The 23,387-nt window shown below is 38.4% G+C and overlaps 1 protein-coding gene across 1 annotated transcript; it reads right to left on the bottom strand.

The window, feature by feature from the left end:
- Positions 1-1,236: 1,236 nt before the first annotated feature.
- On the bottom strand, positions 1,237-23,310 carry SELENOF (selenoprotein F). Its single transcript, XM_027462641.3, has 5 exons — positions 22,995-23,310; positions 21,194-21,361; positions 11,416-11,479; positions 3,965-4,014; positions 1,237-2,207 (listed from the first exon to the last, which is right to left on the bottom strand). The coding sequence occupies exons 1-5, from the start codon at positions 23,046-23,048 to the stop codon at positions 2,076-2,078; spliced, it is 468 nt and encodes a 155-aa protein (XP_027318442.1). The 5' UTR covers positions 23,049-23,310; the 3' UTR covers positions 1,237-2,075.
- Positions 23,311-23,387: the final 77 nt, after the last annotated feature.

Genomic DNA, 23,387 nt, shown 5'->3' with positions numbered 1-23,387 from the left:
GCAAGTAGAGAATGTAGGAAGAAAAATTGAAGAAAAATTCATTTCTGGTCCCTTGATAAAAGTGAGAAGTGGTGCAGGAGAACACAAGAGGCTACAGAAACAGTAGGAAGGCAGCTGGGGCTGCAGGCCCTGAGACGTAGTTATGCTGGAGGAGAATTTCTTTAGTCTGTCATTCTCTTCTACTACAGGCTAGTAATTGCCTGCTATAGGAGTGAGTTCCTTGCTCCACTGGATGACAAGCAAGTGCAGGAATGAAAGATTGGTGCTGGAAGAGGAAGTTTGTTTAGGAATATATTGGGCTAGCAGCAGGAAGATATCAAAAGAAGAGGTAGGTTAAAACTCAGAAACTCCTGGGCAGTCACAGTGAGATAGGAATTATGGAGAGAAGCTGAGAGAAATACTTGGTAAATATCAAACCAAGTGAACAATCCCTCTGGTGAGTGGTAAAGAAGCTCTGAGGTTGGCAAGGACATAGTTAAAATACTCTGCTAAAATAGCGTGGTAATTCATCATTGCAGAAACCAGAATTCCTTGTTGGCAAATGTTGGAATAAGCGTGGGATATAGTCAATATATTAAAAGACCAGTGGATGGCAGCATATTTTTACTACCAAAATAGGGGGTTGTCATGCCATATGCTTTGGCTGCAGCCCATATGCTGACAAGAACACCACATGTCCCAAGAATTAATCCATGTTATGACTGATAAGCTAGTACCAGCTGCAAAGATTTGTGCTTTTTGTGTCATTGTTTTTTGCTGAGACAGCAGTGACCACTGCTGTAGCTGTCCCACACTGAGTCATGTGGGAGATGAGCAGCGTGTTTTATAAGGATAGGAGTGAAAGGCAGAGATAAAAAATGAAAGATAAAAATGTGTATAGCATCATGATCAAGCTGTATGCACCTTCTGAAAGTTTATAAGAATATTTCATGGAACAAAAACTCAGAAGGTGAGGTCTAAAGAATCCCTCTTAGAAGTAGAAGCTCTGATGTTTAGTGTGTTCTTAGTCTTGAAGTAATTGTTCTGGTTCTGCTATGAAGCTGATGATTTCTTCTCAAGTTAGGAATAAAAGTGGTAGACTGTAAATAAAATAAATCTCTTGAGATAGAAAATTCGAAAGTGAAAAACTGAGTACCCATTCAAGGTATAGCATAACACCCATCCAGCCAAAAACTGGTGAGCCTGAAGTAGTTAAAGGAAATACTTGTTTGATAATTAAACTTCAGAAAAACCACATTCTTGCTTGCCATGTTTATTCACTGTAAGTGAGAAAAAAACTTGACAAGTCATAATAGATTTGACTTACTAACATACATACTATCTATATTCCTTGCTTACATATATTTCAAATGAGAAAAATCTTTTAAAAGAACAGTTTATAAATTCATTTGATAGAATAAACTTGTGAAAGCTGCAAGCCTGGAAAAAGCTTTCCTTCTTTCTCATGTTTTCTGAAGCAAAACACTTAATGTAAAGCACACCTGACATCTGACTTGCATACACCTCAGGGGTTTTCTATGTAGTCTTCACTAAAGTGTGCTTACTAAATGTTTCACTGTACCAGAGCATGAGTTCCTCCATCAGCTTCAAAACCTGTGAACTAGATAGTCATTGTAAACGCTTCTATAAAAAGGGCATTTCAAATACAAAAAGAAGAGGGCAGTAGCAGTCAAGTTTCTTTGGGAGACATTACACTGCATTTGGTTCTGACATGTTTACAAAGAGCAGCACACAAAAAGCATGGTAACCATTTCAATTATTTGAAGCTCTTTAGTTTTTTAGAGCATTTGTAAAAACAGGTCTAATTATATCAGTGATATTTGCATAATTAAGTTTGAAACAAAGCCTTTCGTTGGTGATAAATGCACTAAGAACTGAAATATATTAAGACAAGCTCTTCTGTTTGTCAACTTGTCAGATGTGTGCTGAAGCTTCCCCTTCTAATTACGAGTACAGCACAATAGATATTTTAAAATTAACATAGAAGCTGGAATGTTTTTTCAGTTGTAGCTCACTTCATCTGAGATGATTACCATGAGAAGACATGAAAAGAGAACAGGAACAAAAGCAGTGATTTATAGACGTTCTAATTTTTCACTTAGAAACTCTTCCACGCTATCTGTATTCCACTTGAGGATGCTCAGTTCTTCTGCAATGTTCCCACTGTCGTCCAGCAGCTTTAGTACAGGGTCAGAACCACGCACGTACTGAAGAAAGAAAGAAATAAGCCAGTTACTCTGGGTTGGGAAATGTATTCTCCATTTTAAATCCCTCCCCAATTTATTTAAATCAGTTTAAGACATCAAATCAAGAATAGAAAAAAAGTCTGAATGAGTGACATCATTAGTTTAAGAGCAGTAAATGCTTCCTTTAAGATCTGGAGTAGAGTTACTTGCCCTAAATAAAATGGGTAAAAAGCAGCTTTTTAACATTTAATGTTAAAGAGAGGACGGTGGAAAAGCAAGTCAAAAGGAGATGTGTGTTTCTGTCAGAAACATCTACTTGTTCTCCTTGGCCCACCACACAAACTAACACACGTGCAGTGAGATAATGCCATACACCTTGTGTTGAACGAAGGTATCATACTTCAACTGTTTTAAGTTACTAAATCTTGATTTTTGAATCAAGCAGCTAAATGATTCTTTAATCAATAGATTATTTTTTTTTATCCACTTAAGAATTTTCTGGCCAATTTAACAGTGCAGAGTCTGCCTATAGGCTTAGCTAGTAACATAATACTTGTGAAAACTGAGCCCCTAAATACGTAATGCAAATAAAAGCCTTTAAGAGCACTGGAAGGATCTAGCCATTTAAGTTTATAGAAAACAGGAGTTCACTAGGAGTATTTTACTCTACCCTTTTACTGACCTAACATTAGTTGGTTTCACTTAATGAAGCTAGCAGCACCTCTAATTGTTTTTCTGAATTTCTTGTAAAATAAATACCAGACCCACTTGCACATTTTTTCCTGGTAGTGCTCCATACCAATTGTAGGCTAGGCTGCTTTGATGTTCAATACGGCTACAGTTTAAAATAAAAATGAAACATTCATACATGCAGAAGGAGAGAATGAATGCTTTTGAAAGAAACTGGAGGGCATACAGACATGAATACATGAGACAGACAGAGAAAATCTGTTTTAGATGTAATCTGCTGCTGAAAAGACAAATCACTTATTGCAGCCATGCATAAGTATGAAGCGACTCCAGATGGTGCCATTTGGTGAAGAGAGATGGGAGCACAAGGATGTGAGAATCGAGATGTGTATCTGTGAAGCATGCTGGAAGTTCATCTAGGATTCCAAGAGGAAGTTTTACACTAGATCTTCAAATCAAAAACTGCTTGAGCTTAAGGCAGTACAGCTTATGTGATGTTGCCTATGCACCAGTCATAAGAAACATCATTCAGTATACTCAGTTGTCTAAAGCTGGATGTTTGAAGACTAAAAAAATAATCTAAGATATACTGAGGAAGATCTGAGAGAAAGGAGAAAAAACTAAAAATCTCTGAATGTATGGAAATGGCAGCTCCATCAGAAGATGAGGGAAGAACAGAATGAGGAAAAAAGGGAACTGAAAGTATGGCAGAACAAATCATCTAAACACAAGATATCAACAGTCAGGTCAGAACACAAGCATTCCTCACATTCTTTTAACATCTGTTTTTACTTAAGGGTTCCAATATACTTTTTCTTGGATTTAAACAACAAACAAACCTGAAAAAGCCCCATTGACAACAAATAATTGGTACCATTTACTTAGCAATAAGCCAATTAGTGCTAGCAGCAGAAACATGTAAAGATTTATACTGGCAAAACAAATATACATCCCCTCCTGAAAGATGATTTGATCAGCAAATAAGGAACAATCTACAAAAGGTCTGTTTCTCCTAAATTTAATTCTTCTTAGTATACATCCCTCCTCCCCACACCCTCAAAAACCAAAAAACTTAGGTTACTACTCACTTTGATTTGCAGTCCCCTGAAGAGTTTTGGCTTATCACTCCTGACAAAAGCTAGAGTTTGGGGAAAAGAAATAAAGAGAATCAAAACTTTTCCACCTGCATGGAGTAAGTTTATATTCAAGCTAGTATTCCCTTAATTATTTCTTTTGGAATGAGGCTTTAGAAGGTAGTTTCTAACAGTAAAATTCTCAATATCCTCACAAAACTAGTAATACTAATACTATACCTAAGGAAAACCCTAATTTGGCTAGTATTCCAAACTAGCTTCTCATTTGCTTGAAATTTCATTGAACATTAGTGCAAACATTTAAAAAAAAACAAACACAAAAAACTATCTGCATGTACAACTGACTAGTCTTCACAAGACCAGCCTGTGTATACGCAGATGAGAGGGAAACTGTTAGTGTTATAAAAATCTGGCTGAAGCTTTGTGAGGGAGGCTAAATATGAAACAAACACCATCAGCAGACTGCACACAAGTTGCAGCAGTGTGGGTGAAAGGGCACAGAGGAAACTGTGGGCAGAGGTGTCATTCTTGCACCCAAGAATGATTTTGTCTTAGAGATCTCCAAGATTGCATGTCGAAAAACAGCAGGAAATCAAGCATAGGAAATGAGAAGTTGGTAACTCCTCTGCTCTTAAAGCTGATTGCCTTTAGGGATTTCAAGAGGGACTCTATGGCCTGTCATGTAGCTACACAGAGAGAAGTTCAGGTTTGAACTATGCTGCTGATGGACAAACTCTTCGCTTGCAGGGCTTGTCAACAAACAGCAAGTGCTGACAGCAGCACAGTTCCCATATCCCTATGGCACAACGTTGTCCTTGTGGTAACGTTAACTTTAAAAATAATATTCACAACATGACTTATTTCAGGGCAAAGCGTGAGCATACTCCTCTACTTCCAAACACTTTAGCCTAATGAGTATCTCAGTTCTAAAAGTATTTCAAATTTTAGTCTTTATTTCTCCTTCTTACACTCCTGTTATGCTCCAGGCTGAATGTAGTATCTGTATTGACATCAAGTAGAGCCAGGATGCTCCCATGGTATCTCAGCAGAGTCTCCCCAAGCATGCACGCTGTCAGTATGGATTGACTCTTGCAGAGGTGCTGGCTGCATGTTAAGTTGCTTTTTCAAGGTTAGGCAGCAATGAATCTCTTGTGAATTGCAGGGCACCCAGCTGGTGTGTGAAGATGAGTGCAACCTCAGGACTGAAGTTGCATGCTGCCTTGTGAAATGCAGTACTTTCCTCAATAATTGTAAAGATGTTCCCTGACACCTTTATACCTCTCTTTGTATTACTGAAGACAGTTACATTAACATTTCCTCAGTATGTATATACAGTGACATTTATTTTCTTCCCTCTTCCCCTGTGCTCCTGGTACAGATCAAAACCATATACTCTGCCTGCTGCACCAACCACTACACGGCATCAACTTTTTTTTTTTTTTTAAAGGTGCAATAAGCTCCTAGCTACAGTTGGTGCCCGAAGGGGGAAAAAAATGCTTCTGTTCTTTCTGTAGAACTGTACTCTGTCATGTTGCATGCTGTACTTATGTAACAATTTCAAATAGCACTAAATAACCACTACTTGCTCATACACCAGAGTTCAGCTCTGGTTTAAACTCACAGACTCATTTTCAACTTCAGTGTTTCTCACGTCCTTTTGAGTTGTTAGTTGTCTTGGCTGTCAGTAGTAAAATGCAAAAAAAAAAAAAAAAAAGCAAAGATGTTTCTCAAGTCCACAGCAGACTGAACTATTCCATGGGGATTTTTCCTCAGTTTTTTCAATTTAAATCTAAAGCTGACATCACTGTCTAGGACTTCATATGGAAAGGAGGTTTAAAGAAGCATTTAGTGTATGGAATTTAATTGCCCAACTTACAGAGAAATGACAAGATAACACCATAAAGTCGATAAAGTTTCAGAAGCAAATCTGGACTGTGAAACTCAATTATATTCAAGAATAGCTTTCAGGGGTTAACTCAGGTTACAGCACTTCAAGCTTTCAGCAGGTGTGAGGACTTGTTAATTGAGTGACAGATGAAAGCTCATTTGGACATGAGTGGTTACTCCCTGGCTGCAGTGTCAGAGAGAACAAGCTCGCATGAAACGTGAACAGAATTAGGGGGAAGCAGAAAGTATTCTGTAGTCTGTATTACATTTTGTCACTTTAAAAGCAGCTATTGCACACTCATATCAATGTCAAATGTCTAAATCTTCTGAAAGCTGAAGCGCTACAGAACGTTTTTCCTGAAATTTTAGACAGCTAGAACAAAATCATTTTCTGTTAATGGTATATTTATTTCTAATGTTCATCACAGTGATTTTCTGCATTAGTCACTTGAATTTCTATGATGCAAAGAATAACACTCGCTATATAAATAACTTAATTTCTATATTCTTGGTTTTGGAAGCTAAATTGAGAAACTAGTATCCTGACGTGCATTAAAAATACAGATTATCCTGTCAAATGCTTTTTTTCTCTTTCACAAAATCATGCTCTAGGTTGAATACACAGATGCTGAGTCAGAGGCAGCTACAGTGCACACTGTGTGACATGCAGCTGCTTGCTTACCCTGTGAAACAGTGCACATGTACCACCTCCAGCACTGCCCCAACAGTTTCCCCCCTCTATCCTGACATTAACATTATTGCTTCCTACGAGCCTGTGTTTAAGGGCTACTTACACACCTTTACACCAGCATTTAATAGTTTGATGTTTAATACTAAAATCCTAGCTATCTTCCAATTTTCCTCTCCCTGTAGCAGCTTTACAAATAACATGCTGCAGAGAAAAAAGTATTTAATACATGGGTGAGTAGGAAAGGCATTTTGCACTGATTTCTGTAAGATGAACTCTGAGCTTGGTGCCATGACACTACATTTTGGTGAATTAAACACGAGACTAGAAGTCAAAGCTGTTCTACTGCCTGCTTTGCAACCGTCCTGTCACATAACGTTAAGAAAATCACTTTACCTTGTGCTGTTATAAAACGTGCAGTACCAAAGCACACGCCTTCTGTTTGAAGGCAACCCTGAGGTGAGCCTGCAGAGCAGACATGATTGCCATCCAATCAACTACAACTAAAAGGTCACATTTCAGAGCACAAGACAGCCTATGAAGTTCTCCAAGGCTATCTTGTGCATGCACAAAAGGAAGAAAAGGATCAGATAAGTATCAACACTTAAAAGCCTACCCAGTGCCACACTTTTTGCAAAGACAGGTACTACCTACCATTGAACTGTGCTTGTAAAGACCTAAGGTCTGCCTGTGAATACACTACAACAGAAAAAACACCGCTATTATTATAACATCCCCTTGTTTTGAGAAAGTCTGTGAAAACTAGTCTGTTGGAATTAAGACCTAGACTCCTAAATGGAGATTACTGAAAAACTAAAGTATTGCTCATGCCCAAACTGCAAATCTATGTATATGCCTGCATATGCCTGTGCTGCTGTCTCTGAGATAGGATGTACTGCAAGAAAACTTCCTGACCCCAAAGGGACACAACTCCATATCTCACCATACTAAGCTAAAGGTCTGTGCATTAGATAAATAAGTCCTAAAATTTATGAAAAAAGTTGACTATCTACTTTTAAGGACATGATCCAGATTACCAAGGATCACATACGGAATAATTCACATTATTTAGTTTCCTGCTTTAGGAGAAAAGATCTGCTTGATCTGTAATGGGAAAAATCCAAAATGTTATTGGAGAAAAAATTAAAAACTCATCTGTTAATACTGGAATGAGAGTCAATATGCATTAGCAGTAAGATGTCACACTAGTCTTCAAACAACTATGCACACAGCCGAGCACTTTTAACCCTATCTCCACACACATCAGAATAAATGTAATGGCCTCAAATCAGAAAGATCTGGGTGAGATTTAAAAAACTTACTGTCCCTATGTCAGTTTCAGATTTTAGTGCTAGGAAAGCACAAGTCATAACTAGCCAAATCTTCAGCATCATGTCAACAATAAAAAAGAAAAATGTTACAAGTCTTTTAATGATGCATTTTCATGTTTCACATATTGAAATATTCCTACTAGGAAGCACATGAGTTATTATTTTTCAAAAGACTAATATTTTAATCAAACCATGCTACTGCATGGCTGCATGGTACTTTGTGCAACTTCACAGTATTTTAAAGTTCAAAACTAAAAAAGAGTAAATGTGTTACAGGGAGTAACTGAAGCAAGCTACTACTAACACATGAGATATGTAACACCCTAGAGTAGCAATGCTAGAGGCACTTCTAAATCTGAAGTATTGATTTAGTTTGTATGTTTGTAATCATCTGTTTTACAGAAGATTATGAGATTATGATAAAAATGCAGGTCTCCTACGACAACATTCTACATTTCTTAGCAAGAGTTTAACTAACTTTTTTACAAAATGCAAGACTTAAGATGACTGGACCTTTCTGAAGTTCTTTGACCAGTATTTAAGAATTAGAGAGAAAAATTGTGGTGTAAATGCCTGAAGTAACTAGGAAAATAAAACTAACATTCACACTTTTAAGGAAAAGGTACAGCATTGAAGAGGCTTTCAGGGTAGGGCATAACTGCATTATCTGAGCATTCCCTAGGCTCCCAACCTTAGATGCTATTGCGCTGGGGAAACTTGGTGTGCTAGCTCTAAGGAACACCACGGAGCGTAGAGTGGAGTGGAGACACCACGGCTAGGCTCTGTAATCAGGTGGGGCCTTGATTGTTCTTGTGCACAAAGCTGCACTTTTTGCCACCCTAAGCCAAAGACCTGTCATGTTTTGACAAATGCTGTACCCTAGTGTACTTTTTGCTCATTATAATATCATTATAATACCAAAACACACCTCCATCCCAAAAGCTACCCGCCTCCAAGGTGCGACCACCCCTCACTGAGCATGCGCTCTGAATTTCTCGGAGCCTATTACTTTAAACGGAAACGGGAAAACTTTACACCAATCATAACTAAGATATGCTTGACTAGAGCCACTCAAGCTCCACCTAAAAGATAGAAAATAATATAAATTGGCCCAAGAGAGAGGGGATGTTAGGGAAGATACCACCGTCAGGGGAGATAACATCCCGAGGACATACAACATCCTTAGGACCTCCTGACTCCTGGGATCAGTCGACGGGCTGAGCCTCTCTTCCCCCCCCATTGGGACGCCTTTGGGTGAGATCTGAATATTTGCTTATAAATCTCTAGTCTTTGATCCTTTTAATGCGTTTATTTCTAGGCTGCGCACCTGTAACACCTAGAACACACACCTAGAACACACACCTAGAACACACACCTAGAACACACACCTAGAACACACACCTAGAACACACACCTAGAACACACACCTAGAACACACACCTAGAACACACACCTAGAACACCTGTGTATTTCATGCATACTAGCTTGCTTTTGCAGATAGTCACTATCACCGGCAATCCAAAAGAACCTGATTATCTGTTGCTGTAATAAACCATACTTGATTGCATTGTGATAGCTCTCATTAATGCAACTAGGGTGAGGGTGGTTATCCGTGATAGTTCAGTGTTCTGAATCTAACCAGACCCCCAGACGGTTAATGCATTGTTGGTGAATGTCTGAACGGACCCCCAGGTGGTTAATACGTTTTTGGTGAATGTCTGAGCGGACCCCCAGGTGGTTATTACGTTTTTGGTGAATGTCCGAACGGACCCCCAGTTTTGGTGAATGTCCGACTGGTTCAGTACTCTGAATCCAACCGGGCCCGTAATGGTTAATCAGCTACACCCCTTTAACGCGACAAAAATAACCCGGAAATAAGTGGCCTTATGTGAAAGTACAGCCCCATAACACATTGCGTGTCACTTGCTAAAAGAATCCCCTCACACTTAGGGAACTTGAGAAGTACAACAGAATGCTTGCTGCATCTCTGAAGTGAGAGGATCTAATGTGGTCGCGTACTGCATGGTCTTTGGATGAAGGTCTTTGTTACATCTACTGGGAGCACATTCATTGTCTAACTAAGGGAGTCATACAGTGAGAGGTGAGAATTATTCTCCTGATGAACAAAGACCATGCCAAGATGTGAAAGAAATGGTCAATGAAAGAAAACCACCCAGCCTAATACAGTTTTTGTTAAACATTCTGGAAAGAACATTGGAGTCTAGACATTGTCATCTCTTATCTCATTGCGAACAGAACAGTGCTGCCACTGAAAAGTCAACTTAAAATAAATACTCTAGGTCAGTCACTGGCCCACCTAATTGTGTGTTCTACTGCAGGGCCTCAGCTTTATGCATGTCATCCAAAAACTGTTACATTTTCTGTGGTAGCTGGTATTAAGAAGATATTGCTTCATCTATGAATCTTGCCACTTTTATTTTCAGTGCTCTACTTTGATGGATTGATAAATATTTAAGAGTTCGTTTATAAAGAACAATTTGAAAACATATAATATAGGAATTAATTTTACAGTACAACATTTATTATGCAGCAATTTCTTTTTAAGGGAAACACAACAGGAAAAATGTTTCAATACAGAAACATTTCAGTAGGACATGATGTTGGCTGGAGTCAGACTATCACATTTACCTTTTTGTTCCAACCTATAGCTCAAAGAGCACTGTTACAAATTCACATGGATAATAACAGTTGGGAATGTCTTTAAGTTTGCTACATTCAAATAGACATGGAGATAATGTGGTTACCTGTATTAACACACTTAGTTTCCCTACACACCCTTCAGTAGTACAAACCATTTAACTTGATCTTGTTTTGGTGTTTTAAAAGAGTGGGAAACAAGAAGTATCTTTCCTCTAGCCTTGTGGTCAAGTAACAGAACTGTGTGTAGGTAGAGGTGGTAGAAGGAGAATCTAAAGCAGCATAACTTAGATTAATTGCAACCTGGTTTAAAATTCTTTTATTTCTTGTTCATCAATCAGCCTTCAAATGGGGTGATATTAGTACTGGCCATGATAGATGGGGATGCGCTTTTTGTGCATTTTTATTTGTAAAGCTAGATCAGTCTTTTTTCTTTATGTCCAACTGATATTAAGTACAGTATTCGGAACTTCATTACTGAAAAAAGCACTGCTGTCACCTAAGCTCTTTCCCCATTTATAACAAAATTCCAGGTTGAAATTTATCATAGAGGTTTTTCCTGCAGCTTCCTCCCCCCACACACTGATGGTATTGATTTTCCTTCTACACTGCTGTATTCTATTCACTTTAGTTGATTGTCATTATCCACTGACAAAACAATTATACCACAGGATCTGTGAAAAGAAAGTAGTTCCATAAGCACGCTATATAATTTCATCTATCAATTACTGGAGACCAGTTCCATGAGTCCCAGGTCAATGCAACTTTCCTGATGTAATATATGAAATTTATGACTACTCGTAGAAGCACTTAAAAGCGCATTTTGTCATTCGGCTGTGACGGTATTTCATATTTTAAAGAACAGTATTGGCTTTACTTACCCTGGACTTGAGGGAACCTTCCCAATTTTCATCCACATACTTCTAGGACAGCTCCTGCATAAAGCTGTAAGAATATATAAAAGCTGTTAGTAACATTAAAAATACATATTATTAGTTTATTTATTTATCAATTTGAGGATCAATATCAAATATTTAATCTATTTGTCTTTGAGGAAAGCGTAAGGCTTAGCTAAACTCGATGCTTCTCTTGGATGGCAATCACTAGAGTCAGCTATGCAAGGTATTCAAAATCAATGTGATTAAAACCAAATATGAGTTCATTTCAATTCTTTAAAATGTAGTATCTAAATTTTAAAAAATATGTATTAATCTTGTGTATTGCTACATTTTTAAACTTTTTTTTTCTGCATCATGCAATTCATTCTGTAGCTTGCTGCATCTTAAATATAAATTAGTAACAGATTTTTCCTGCTACTGAAAGAGAACTTCATTCTGTAAAGCCAGGCATTTAATAGGTTGTAAATTCTTAATACAAATGGTTGTCAATTATGTGTTCCAAATCACATGTGAAGCCCCTACTGCTTGTAGGGGAGCTAACAGTTAAAAGCTTCAGTTATTTTTTTATTTATTTTTTTGCTTCAATTCATTTCATTCCGTATACGATTAAGACCTCTGCTCTTATTTTAGATGGTGCTTTTATAACAAATGTGCAAGTTCAGACATGGAAAAACACAACTGTTCTGAAATGAAGTAAAATTCATATTTGATTTAAAATATGAACTGTGGATACATGGAATCGAAAATAAGCTTTCACTATGAAATGTAATGAGCACCTTTCTGAAAAAGGAGTGACAAATCATAAAAGCAAAGCAGACAACTGAAATCTCAAAGTAAGACAATTTTATTAAAACTTCATCATCCATCTGTGCAGGCACTATGGATGGTCAGGAGTACATCTGCATTTCAGAATGCGGATCTTCTGAATTTAGGTTCAACTCATTATTTGTCTAAATACACATGATTAGAACATGAAATACTCCAATCATTTGCAAGGAAATTATGACTTCTTGCCTGACCTGAACAGATCACTAATCATTACTTCTACAGGAAATGGAACTAAAAATACTACTTTGTGTTATCTGTTTAGCACAGTATCCCAGGACCTCAACTACATTCATATTTTTCAACTAAATGTTAGATTTAAGATAAAATATTTGACTGTTAGAACCTAGTACTGCTACGAAACAACACTTGAGAGATTAAAAATACCATTTCTGAAGCTTATTTTTCACCCCAAAATAAAAAAAAAAATCTTTTTTCATCTTAAAAAAGAACTGATTAGAATCTCAGATACCAACCTGCATAATTAACTCCCTCTGGACTTAAACCATGAAAGTCTGAAGATGGAGGAGTTACAAAGATGGAGAAAATGTTGAACAGTGAGATTCTGAATTTCTCTTAGCCTGTCTCCATTCATTATTCTTTTAAAAACATTTATATCAGCAATCTTAGATTCAGATATTAGTTTGTATGCTCACTAAGGCCCTGAACAATGATACTGGTTCTGTGTACTGACAGTTACATTATGCTAATTCTTGATAGAAAAATGCAATAGACATAAAAGATAAGACATGCTGTTAACTAATTATTTTCTATATGTGTACAAAAAACTAAGTACACCAAATGGTAATAGAGCATTTTTGACTTCTCATTACTGCAAATAATTCTTCCAGTTTATTTCTTCCTTTTAAACAGGTATTTCTATGGAAGCAAGATCACTGCAGGAATCTAAGATGTATAGGACATACTGTAATTACAAAATACTCCCATTTTGTAACTCCTATCCAATAACTGATAGAAATAAAGTTCAGCAAAGAAAGTAGCTCAAGCAGTGATGCCTGCATTTTGAGCTTATAACTCTGCCGTAATTGAAGCCCAACTGTGCTGCTACTAAAAAGTTCAGATTCATGCTGGCACAAACAGCTGCTCTCTAGATGGCTAGACAAGAAAGTAAAATAAATTGACTTTATTTGTAACTCTAAACAAAGGTGTCTTTTGCACGAAATGCAGGTTTATTTGCATCACTTAGAAAGCCCACAACAAAAAGCATACTCGTTCACATCTCCTACTGCTTCTACCCCATCTTGTCCAGAGCAGATGTCCACCAAACTCCCTTGCAAAGGCATTTCCTGTGCTCAAGCATTCCGAAGAATGACATGTATCACTCAGCGCAGAGGCACACAAGTATGAAAAGTCAGTTCATTACACAATGCTTAACTTGTAAGTTGGTTCATTTTAAAATAATGCTTCACTTGTTTTAGCGTTCATGAAAGTGAGTTTAGTTCTGCAAGCAATGAAAGAAAGACTCTCTAAACGATTACTGGTGTCCATTTTGGTGTCTCAAATAAGTGCTGTTATGATTTCCATGCTGACTCATGTCTATATCTATAAAAATCTTTGCTTTTTTTAAAGCATTCTAACAGGATGCTTTCGAAGGCTACTGTGACAAAGACTGAATTTTTCCCTCATCTTCTACAAAGCTACAACTTGAGTTAAATTTCATTCAAAAGCTTTTTTGTAAGTACATGAGTAGCTTGTAATAGTTCAAACTGATGTAATAAGGATGGCTCTTCACTACTGAGAGGGGGGAAAACACAAAAACACACCATCATGCCCAATAGAGTGGTAATTATAATAAAACACCACTTACGTAACAACAGTGTTAGGTAAAAATATTTTGTAAAAATAGTTGTTCCATTAACATTAGTGGTCCAACTAAAATAGGTGTTCAATTAACAACAAGGAACCTTGACTTGTGTGAAAGAAAGTAACATTTCTCCTGGTATTTAGAATGGAATTGAAGCTATTTCTACAAGACAAAGTTCCAGCAATGGTTCATTTATCAATAGGTACTGTACCATAACCACAATTACTCAGAGTGAAAATTCCAAAAAAGAAAAATTACGTTGCTGCTATGCAGCTGCCATAGAACCGTTGGTGTTTACAACCAAGTAAATCAAATCAAATAGAACTGAAAAAATTGTACTTAACAGAAACTGCTCCTTGATCATCATAATATGGTGTTACAGCGTAAGTGACAACAAAGTCTTGTAAAATACCTTAAGTTATTCCCTGTATTTTCCATACCAGCTTCTTCCAGTTACTGACTGAGCCTGACCCTGCAGAGGTTATGAAGTGTCACTCAACTTGGATTTGTACTGCTGCTTATGATCAGCTAAAAAATTCTAGTACTGTCATGTCTTAAAGATGCAATGAAATGGGTTGTTAAGATAATGCCAGACACTGGTAAAGAGCTGTCTTACGGTACCTAGATTCATTCTGATATCTGCATATTTTTGTCTCCTAATATCAAGGGGTTTAAAAACTAATTAAGCTCAGAGAACAATCAGTGAAAAAAAAAAAAAAAGCATATGACTACTGCCAGAACTCTGGAATTTTTACTCTCTTAGGTACAACACAATCTTCCACTAAATATATACCAACAATTAATCTCTTTCCGAATGCAAAATAAAAATTGCTCTTATGAAATTAACAGATATTTTCATTTCATATTACTATATAAGCAGATCTGCCAAAGATACCTACCTCCCTTGCCCCGTATCAACTCATGCTATTTTTGACTTTCCTTTAGAGTCAATAAAACTTGGGATAATTGCTGTTATTCCTATTGGCCACAGTTGCTTGGTATGTACAAGACGGTATTGTTATAAAATAGGGCATGTGATTTTAGAATGCATGCAAGTTAATTTTTATTTTATTCTCCAGAAGAAGCGAAACAACAAATTAATAGTTAGTGTTTGTGACCTCATTTCTCAGGACAGCAAACAGGAGAGACTTTGGTGCGAGATTCTTTTGGTCTTTCCTAAACTCTCGTAACTACCAGTTCAATTGTACTTCTTTTTGTTTTTACTAGAAAATTCAGTTAGTTAAAATAAAGAAATATACACCAACATGTGAAGTATTTAAACTTCTGTGAGGGAGGGAACTCAAGATATTTGTATGGACAGTTAGTTTTCAAAATTATTCTAGTCTTCCCCTTCTCTCAAGACAGAAAATTGACAAGAATCTGTGGGTTAAGAGAGCAGCAGCCAGCAAGTCTCACTGCCAGAAGCATTATCAATTAATGTTCTGTAATGCAGAAATCCATTAAAGTCATTGCTACATAAAGATCATTTTGAAATGATGTCATAGGTAAATTTAGCTACAGAAACTCCTCTCATTCACAACTTATTATCATATGAATGAAATGTCTAACTAAATAACAGCTTGTAAACAAAGAATCAAATAGTCAAAAAAGTGTTACATATGACTTACTGCTATTCCTGTGACTAGGGGTATATAGTACAGCATCTGTGTTTGTATGTGTGTGTGTATATACATATATACTATATATATAGTATATATATATATATATACACTATATATAAATATAGTATAGGCATATTCCTCTGAACACATCTGTTCTTCTGAAGCAGAATCTAAGTTCTTGTTTATTTGTAGGAAAATAAATTTTTCAGCTTTGGTGCTAAACAAGCTCCTCTATGCAGTATTGTGTAAACATTTCTGTACTTTTCAGCCAACAACCCAGAAGCCCACAAACAACTTCTCTTCCTACCAGATCATGATTGTTAACTTTGCTCTCTGAAATGGTCTTGTGCAAGGTCAGGTAAACAAGAGATCTGAAACAAAGGTGTGAGAGAGAAAGTGCAGAAGTTGAGCAATGAGCAGTTAAATAAATTTAGACCTCTGCAGAGCTACAGTTGAGGCACAAAGGCAAAGTGGAATAGAGAATAAGGGTGCCAGAAGAAGGGCTCCTATATATACGTGCCTACTTGAACCTAGTAAATAGGTCACATTAAAAAGTAGACAGAGAACAGTTTTTAAGCTCCAACTTTGAAATACGCTGTTTAACTTCACTACATAACTATCTACTTGCTTCTACAAGTAAAATCCCTAAATCACTCTTACTGTTGAGAATCTCTGCTTTTATTAGAACAGAAAGCATCTTAGGAGAGCTGCAAATAAAACAATGAGAACAGAAATCAACAACTATTTACTTGACTTTGTGCATTTAATTTATTTGGAAACAGGACTTTTTGAAGTTGTTTCAACAAATGTGGAGTTAATCATTTTATCTAGATGTGTACCCAGATGAAGCAGGTCAGACTTAATTAGCTAAACTTATGCCATTCCTCAGCACAGGTGCACATTAACAATTGTAACCCACATTTAGCAAATTAACCTTTATTGTTTCCTTCACATCACCTTTTTCGCTGCTAAGTCTATATATAAAGAGCTCTCCCAGCAGTAAGGCTTTCCTGCTACAGATAGATGGATGACTTGAATCTTAGTTTGTCTGAAGAAATGAACCTTCCATGAAAGTGGCCCAAACACAAGAAGGTAAGTTTCTCTTGGGCAGAATAATCCATTTTACATTTCAGAAATATCTGAGTTATGTATATTGTTATATCTAGTGGAAGTTGGGCAAAAAATAATATTAAGAAGTATGTGTGTACTTCAAAGGTATGCGCAAGGACTACTGTATCAACGTGTACCTTGTTTTACAGTGGAATCACATGCTAGAAATAGTAACATGCACCTGAAATAAGTTTTCTGTCTATGCCGTACATTTTAATGTCTGAAACTTCCTGTCCGACTTTTGCTTACAGCTGATGTAACCCTGCAAACTGCACAGCATTATGCTATTAGAAATACTTAGCAATAGAAATTTAAAATGCTAAGTTCAAGGTGTTAGTATGCAAAATATATTTCAAAGCTCTGTTTACAAATATTAATGATTTTTAAGGTTTGTGGCAATCCTGCACAATGCAACTATGACATTTAATGGATTGCAGATTTCATCCCAGTGTTAATTCTTAAAATCCATTTGGATTTTAACACATTCTTGAGATAAATCTAAGATTACAATTTACAATTAATGGAATATGCTTATAGCTACATTTGAAATGATCACACAGCACAAGCGAAGCTGCAGATGGAGTGCAGCTATTTTCAGCTACTGCAAAATATGGACAATCTCTCCTGCTACTACAATTTCACGCACAGTTAGCTTCACCTCCATTTCATCCTTCTGTGTTTTACACACCAGCAGCACTCTGCATCTGACAGACTGAGGCTTAAAACTTGCAGCTGTCTAAAGCAATACTGTTTAAGCTAGCTTCTGAATTAGTCTGCAGCTGAATACAAAATCTCTAGAAGAGGAGAAAATAACCAAAAGAATTTTTCCATTTTACCTACAGTAAAGTTATGAAGCAATGAAAATATTTGATTGGACAGATGACAGCAGAAGTTAAGACGTAGTGGGAGACAGGGGCACCTTGCAGGTATTTTCAGTACTGATAATTCTCAGAATACTGGACCAGTAACAAGGTGAGGATTAATAAACATCTGTCAAGAATATAAAAGAACGGAACCCCACAAACATACCTCATACAGGGTTGCCCTGATGCTACTCAGCACGAGGTATTTTGGGACTGTGCACAGATACTTCACAGGTCATTTTTGAAAAGCAGTGATACTGCATAGAGATTCTCAGATACACGTGCTACTCCCCCTTATCTTTAATTTTAAATTCTCACTTAAAACACAGGTGCAAGTCATGCAATGAAGTAGTAAAAAAAAAAAAAGTATATTTCTAACCTTTGCCACATACTTTTAAGGAGAACTAACTGTGTACCCTGAAGTCTGTCCTGGAACGATCTAATAGCATGCACGTCTGTCTTTAACACAGATAATCAGCACGCTGCTACATGATGGTAATAAATACCTGCTCGCATAACGAACAAGCTAGGTGACGTACTGGAATCGTGGTTCAGAAAAAAGGTTCATCTGTTCTGAGGATATTTGAGCATGTACTCACAGCACTAACAAAAGCCAGAGCACCACTGCTCTGGAGCTCAGCAATATACAAGGCTGCTAATCAGCCAGTCAGATATCTTACATCTAGATACAGGTTTTTAGCGTAAGATTAAAAAATTTCTTCAAGCAGAAAGGTAAGGAAAAACACTTAAGATTTTTAACATCTGTTCACTCTTAACTATCAAATTTTCAGTAGAATAAAGATTTAAGAGTAAAATCTTAAGCCCAGATGCAGACACCTACAGGAAGCAGCAGTATGTTAAACCACAAGTCAATCCAAAATGTGATGATTCTGTATATAATCCGCTTAGATATTAATATTCATGCTCAAAACTCCCAGTACTATTTTTCTACTGGCTAGTCTTCACAGGCATTTACTCTGTACAAGTTTCAAAAGTGCAGTGAATATGAACCATAGATTTTCAAACAGTGGCTGTGCATGAATGTAATCTTATAAAGAATTCCACACTCTGAAGCAGTGTTCAAAAGAACATTAGAAAAGATGCTGTGTTTTAGCACTCGACAATAATGATAGAATAATCCAATATTTCTATACAGCAGGAAATTACTCATGTTTGCAACAAAGCAGAAGCAAAAAATATGAAACTGAGTAACCCAACACAGCTTAGAAAAAGCAAACTTAGATTATACCATCTCTAGGCCCCTGTGAATACACAACAGATTCCAGCTCACTGCGAAGGAATATCTCAAACAACCTTGAGATTCCTTCCAGCCCTAAGGTTTTTCTTCTACTACATTTGGCATGACTGAAATGGAAAAAGTTTTGGGACTGCAAATATTTTTAATTTAAGCCCTGATCACAAACAAGCACTTGATTAGTCTTACACGAAAGTGTGATTATCCACAAAAAGTGTGAAATCTAGGTCTGATTCAGGACAATCAGAAAAATATCTATCAATTTAAATTCTGTTCTTACTTTGATCCAGCTTGGATTTTAATGCAATAATGTTTCCAATACAAAGTAAGTCACATATTTGAATGAATTACTAATAAATTAAGACAGATTTCTGTCCTCAGAACTCATGTTGACAGTAATGCAATGTACCTCCTCTACTTTATTTCCCCAACAAATGACAATACAAATTATCCTGATCCACAGGTTCTTGTGATGTATTTTACATGCACTGACAGAACTGTTATACAACTGTTTACATAAGCTGTAGGCACATTACCTGAACAAATAAAAGCACCTGCTTCTCATGTGAGGACAGGAAGCCTTGCTGCTGCCACCACAACTGTTACTGGCTGCAGCACACAACCACAGGGCAGTTGCTGACTATTTTTACATTCCTTTTAGTACGTTTCATTAGATTTTATTTGCAGAGTTTTCAGCTTTTGTATGTGTGTGTATGCATAGATACATACATACGTATTTATAAGAACAGAAGCATTCTCCAGAAATTAAACTTGCCTCAGATCTCAAAACACTTGCTTCTTGGTATTTAATGCATCTAAACACTATAATAAGTGATTTTGTTAAAAATCATAGGCACAGATTTATTTTTTAGTAATATGTTGAATTTAATTGACAGAAAAAGCCTGCTAGATTAATTCCATCTTGTTGGTTATTTAGCTATCTCCTAGTCATTACAAATAATTTCACCATCTCTTCTCCCCCGAGATCTCTACAGTCCTGCTGACTGTTCTATGCATTTTAGAGCACCCTTAAATTAAAATGTATCTAAAAGCATGCATTCTTTTCAAGAGTTCTGTAAAAATTCATTCTTGTTCAACACCTTAGGTAAGATAACTATTTACATACCCCAGTTAAAATAGAGGTCTTGCTTTAGCCTTTCTGATGGAAGTACAGCACAGACTCTTGAGCATTCATCCCAATCTTTCTGTTCTAACAGTGCAGGAGCTCAGCAGTCCTGTTTCTCTCACGTTCCTGCCTGTGCAGGAGTTCACCTGACGGCTGCAGCAGCCTCTTGTGCCTGGGGACTGAACAGTCCTGACCATCACACTGCGTATGGGTCAGAGACCAACCAATAACTGTGATCAGCTGTACCAGTCTCCTTCTCCTCTATTTTTGCCCTCTTCAAATCCCATACGTCTTTCAATTCAAAGCAGCTGGACGCAGCTCCCAGTAGTCACTTTGCAATAGAAAAGGGCTGTCAGAAAACCAAAGGTTCCTCTGCTCAGACTGGCACATTCCTGTAGGGCAAATCTGCAAATCTAGACCATACGTATGTTGCGTTTTTCTCTTCGGATTATAATCCAGGTTCTCGCATATTTAGAGATAAAAAAATAATTTCTGCATTAAATTATTCTATAAAGGATTTAGTCTATGTCGTGGTTTAACCCGGCCGGCAGCTAAACACCACGCAGCCGTTCGCTCACCCTCCCCCCTCCCTCTCTGGGACGGGGGAGAGAAATGGAGAGTGAAGCCCGTGAGTTGAGATAAAGACAGTTTAATAAGACAGGAAAATAATAATAACAAAAATAATAATAACAATAATAATAATAATGATACAATGGTGATAATACGAAAGGAATAGTATGTACAAACAAGTGATGCACAATGCAATTGCTCACCACCCGCTGACCGATGCCCAGCCTAACCCCGAGCAGTCCGGCCCCCTCCCCCCAGCTAGCCACCCCTATATATTGTTTAGCATGATGTCACATGGTATGGAATACCCCTTTGGCTAGTTTGGGTCACCTGTCCTGGGTCTGTCCCCTCCCAGCTCTTACTGCACCCCCAGCCTGCCTGTTGGCAGGACAGAGCAAAAGGCTGAGATGTCCTTGGCTTAGTATAAGCACTGCTCTGCAACAATTAAAGCATTGGGGTGTTATCAGCACTCTTCTCATCCTAAGCCAAAACACAGCATTCCACCAGCTACTAGGAAGAAAATTAATTCTGTGCTAACTGAAACCAGGACAGTCTAGAACCCACCTTTCTGGTTTCCAGCTGAGCTTCTTCTTGGCAGCACTGCCTGCAGAATGGATCCAGCTGATTCAGATTGAACTGCCCGAGAAGGTTGCAAGAACTGCAGAGCAAGTTACTGGAGAAACCCAGTTCTCTGCATGCTTCTGATGACAGCTGTGCTCCATATACATATACCTGCAAATCAATACAATGTTATATTTTAGTATTAAATTAATCGTTTTAAAGCGGAAGCTTTTAAGTTCTTTAACAAGTAAGTTTAAGAACAATTAAGTCTCTGGTGACCATTTTATGACACTACCTCATGGTCTGCTCATAAGTGGAAACCACCACCTTATTTTGAGAAACGGTCTTAAAACTAATAGTGATATCTAGACATCACTCACAACGTATATGTTCCAAAGTATCAGACCTGCTGCTTTCACGTGTATTTCTACAACTCTAGTGTCTTTCCATTGCTAGCTCCAAAGAAAGAGCAACAGAAAAAAACATAGAGAATCAGCTGAAATCCACTTCTCTAATATGTGTTTTGGAAAACAATCTCAGTTGATTTCCTATCATTGAAAACACACTCAGAAAGTAAATGTAACAGCCAAGCTTGGGAAAAGCTCAAGCAGGGAGTGAGGAAGTGGACCAAAGAACTCAACAACACACACAAGTAGGGTTTTAATTTCATTTTTGCATTGTTACAGGAAAATCAATTACACATTATCTGTGCAGGACACCAGTTCTGTTTTTAGTGAGCAGCCAAAACACTTTTACCAACTATCCCAGCACTTCAGGAATGCATTTGGTTTTTGCTTTCACATTCTTATTTCCCTACCCAGGGAAATATCACAGCCTTGCTTAAAGCCTTTCCTTCCAGCTGCACACTTGGAAGAGAAAAAGGGAGGGAAGGAACTGAGAGAGATGAGCTTCCCAGGCACTTCTGTCTGGGTGAATGATTTTGGGCAAAAAAGCAATGGATCAAACTCCAGCAAAAGGATCTGCAGGCATCTCTGTGTTCAGAGGAGTAAGAGGACATCAGCAAACTGGAGTGGATGATAATAGAGCAAGAGTCAAAAGAATTATGCTGGCCCAATAGAAAATTATAGAAGAAAACTTAAATTCCCTCACTCAGCAAATTGAACTTCACATTCACCCATAACGTAGCATACATACAATGTGCCCAAGCTAAGATAGAGAGAAAAAGCACTTTCCTCCCTCAAGCTGCCATCCCAGGGCCAAATAAAAGATGTGGCACTGATGTGACAACAAATTTTAAGCATTAGGAATTGATGGAAAATATACAGGTACTGCATTACTGTTTCTGTGTATTTGCTAAAAAAACAGGAAAAAAAAATAAAGCACGTATGGAAACGCACAAAATATAGAAAAAGACTTTGAAATTATTATTTTATTCTGACAGGCTAAAAGCACTTTTTCCCACAGAACGCTGACAAATCCCTTTGCGCACATAACAGGAGGAAAGCGACAACGGGACCCGGTTGTACTGCAGGAGAAGGAAGCAGCTGGGCGTCCCCGCTGTTCTTTATATTTTAGCACCCCAATTCCCGCACTGCGTTACAGCGACACCGCTCACTGTAACGGAAGCCTCTCGGGGCCAGAGAACACCCGCCACACCCGCCACAGGCTGCCCCCAGCTCTGCGAGCCCGACCCGCTGGCGGGCCGAGGCGGGGAGCGCCCCGAGGGCCCCCGGAGCACCGAAGCGGCAGAAGCCCCGAGGAGGAGCAGCCCCAGCCGCAGGCACCCGCCTCGGGGCGGGCAGGGAGCCGCGGGCAGGTCCCGGAGCCCCCCGGCCCCGCTCACCGCCTGCAGCCCCAGCAGCAGCCCGAGCCAGCCGCGCTCCGCCGCCGCCGCCATCTTGGGCCCCGCCCGCTCCTGCCAGCGTCGCCGGGGGCCCGCCGGAGGACCCCAGTCGGTGCGGGTGCCCAGAGCGTTGCCTGATGGGGGAAAGGGGGAGGGGGCTCCCTTCACACCGCTGGCACAGCGGGGAGGAGCGGCTCAGCCGGGGCTTTGCGTTGTCCCGGCCAGCTCGCTGTGCTCAGAGCCGCGCTGCCCGCGGGGTGCACGAGGCGATCTTCCCCTCCTCAGCCCGGCACTGTGCGGGCAGCCCTACAGCCGGGTCCTTTCTCCTTCCGGAACGCTGCAGCCGACCGGCGCACAGGCCCCTAGCAGCGGTGATTGACAGCCGGCCCGTCC

This window comes from Anas platyrhynchos, chromosome 8 (genome assembly GCF_047663525.1).
Source record: "Anas platyrhynchos isolate ZD024472 breed Pekin duck chromosome 8, IASCAAS_PekinDuck_T2T, whole genome shotgun sequence".
Lineage (NCBI taxonomy): Eukaryota > Metazoa > Chordata > Aves > Anseriformes > Anatidae > Anas > Anas platyrhynchos.
The sequence above is the reverse complement of the archived record's forward strand: the minus strand, read 5'-3'. Positions and strand labels throughout refer to the sequence as shown.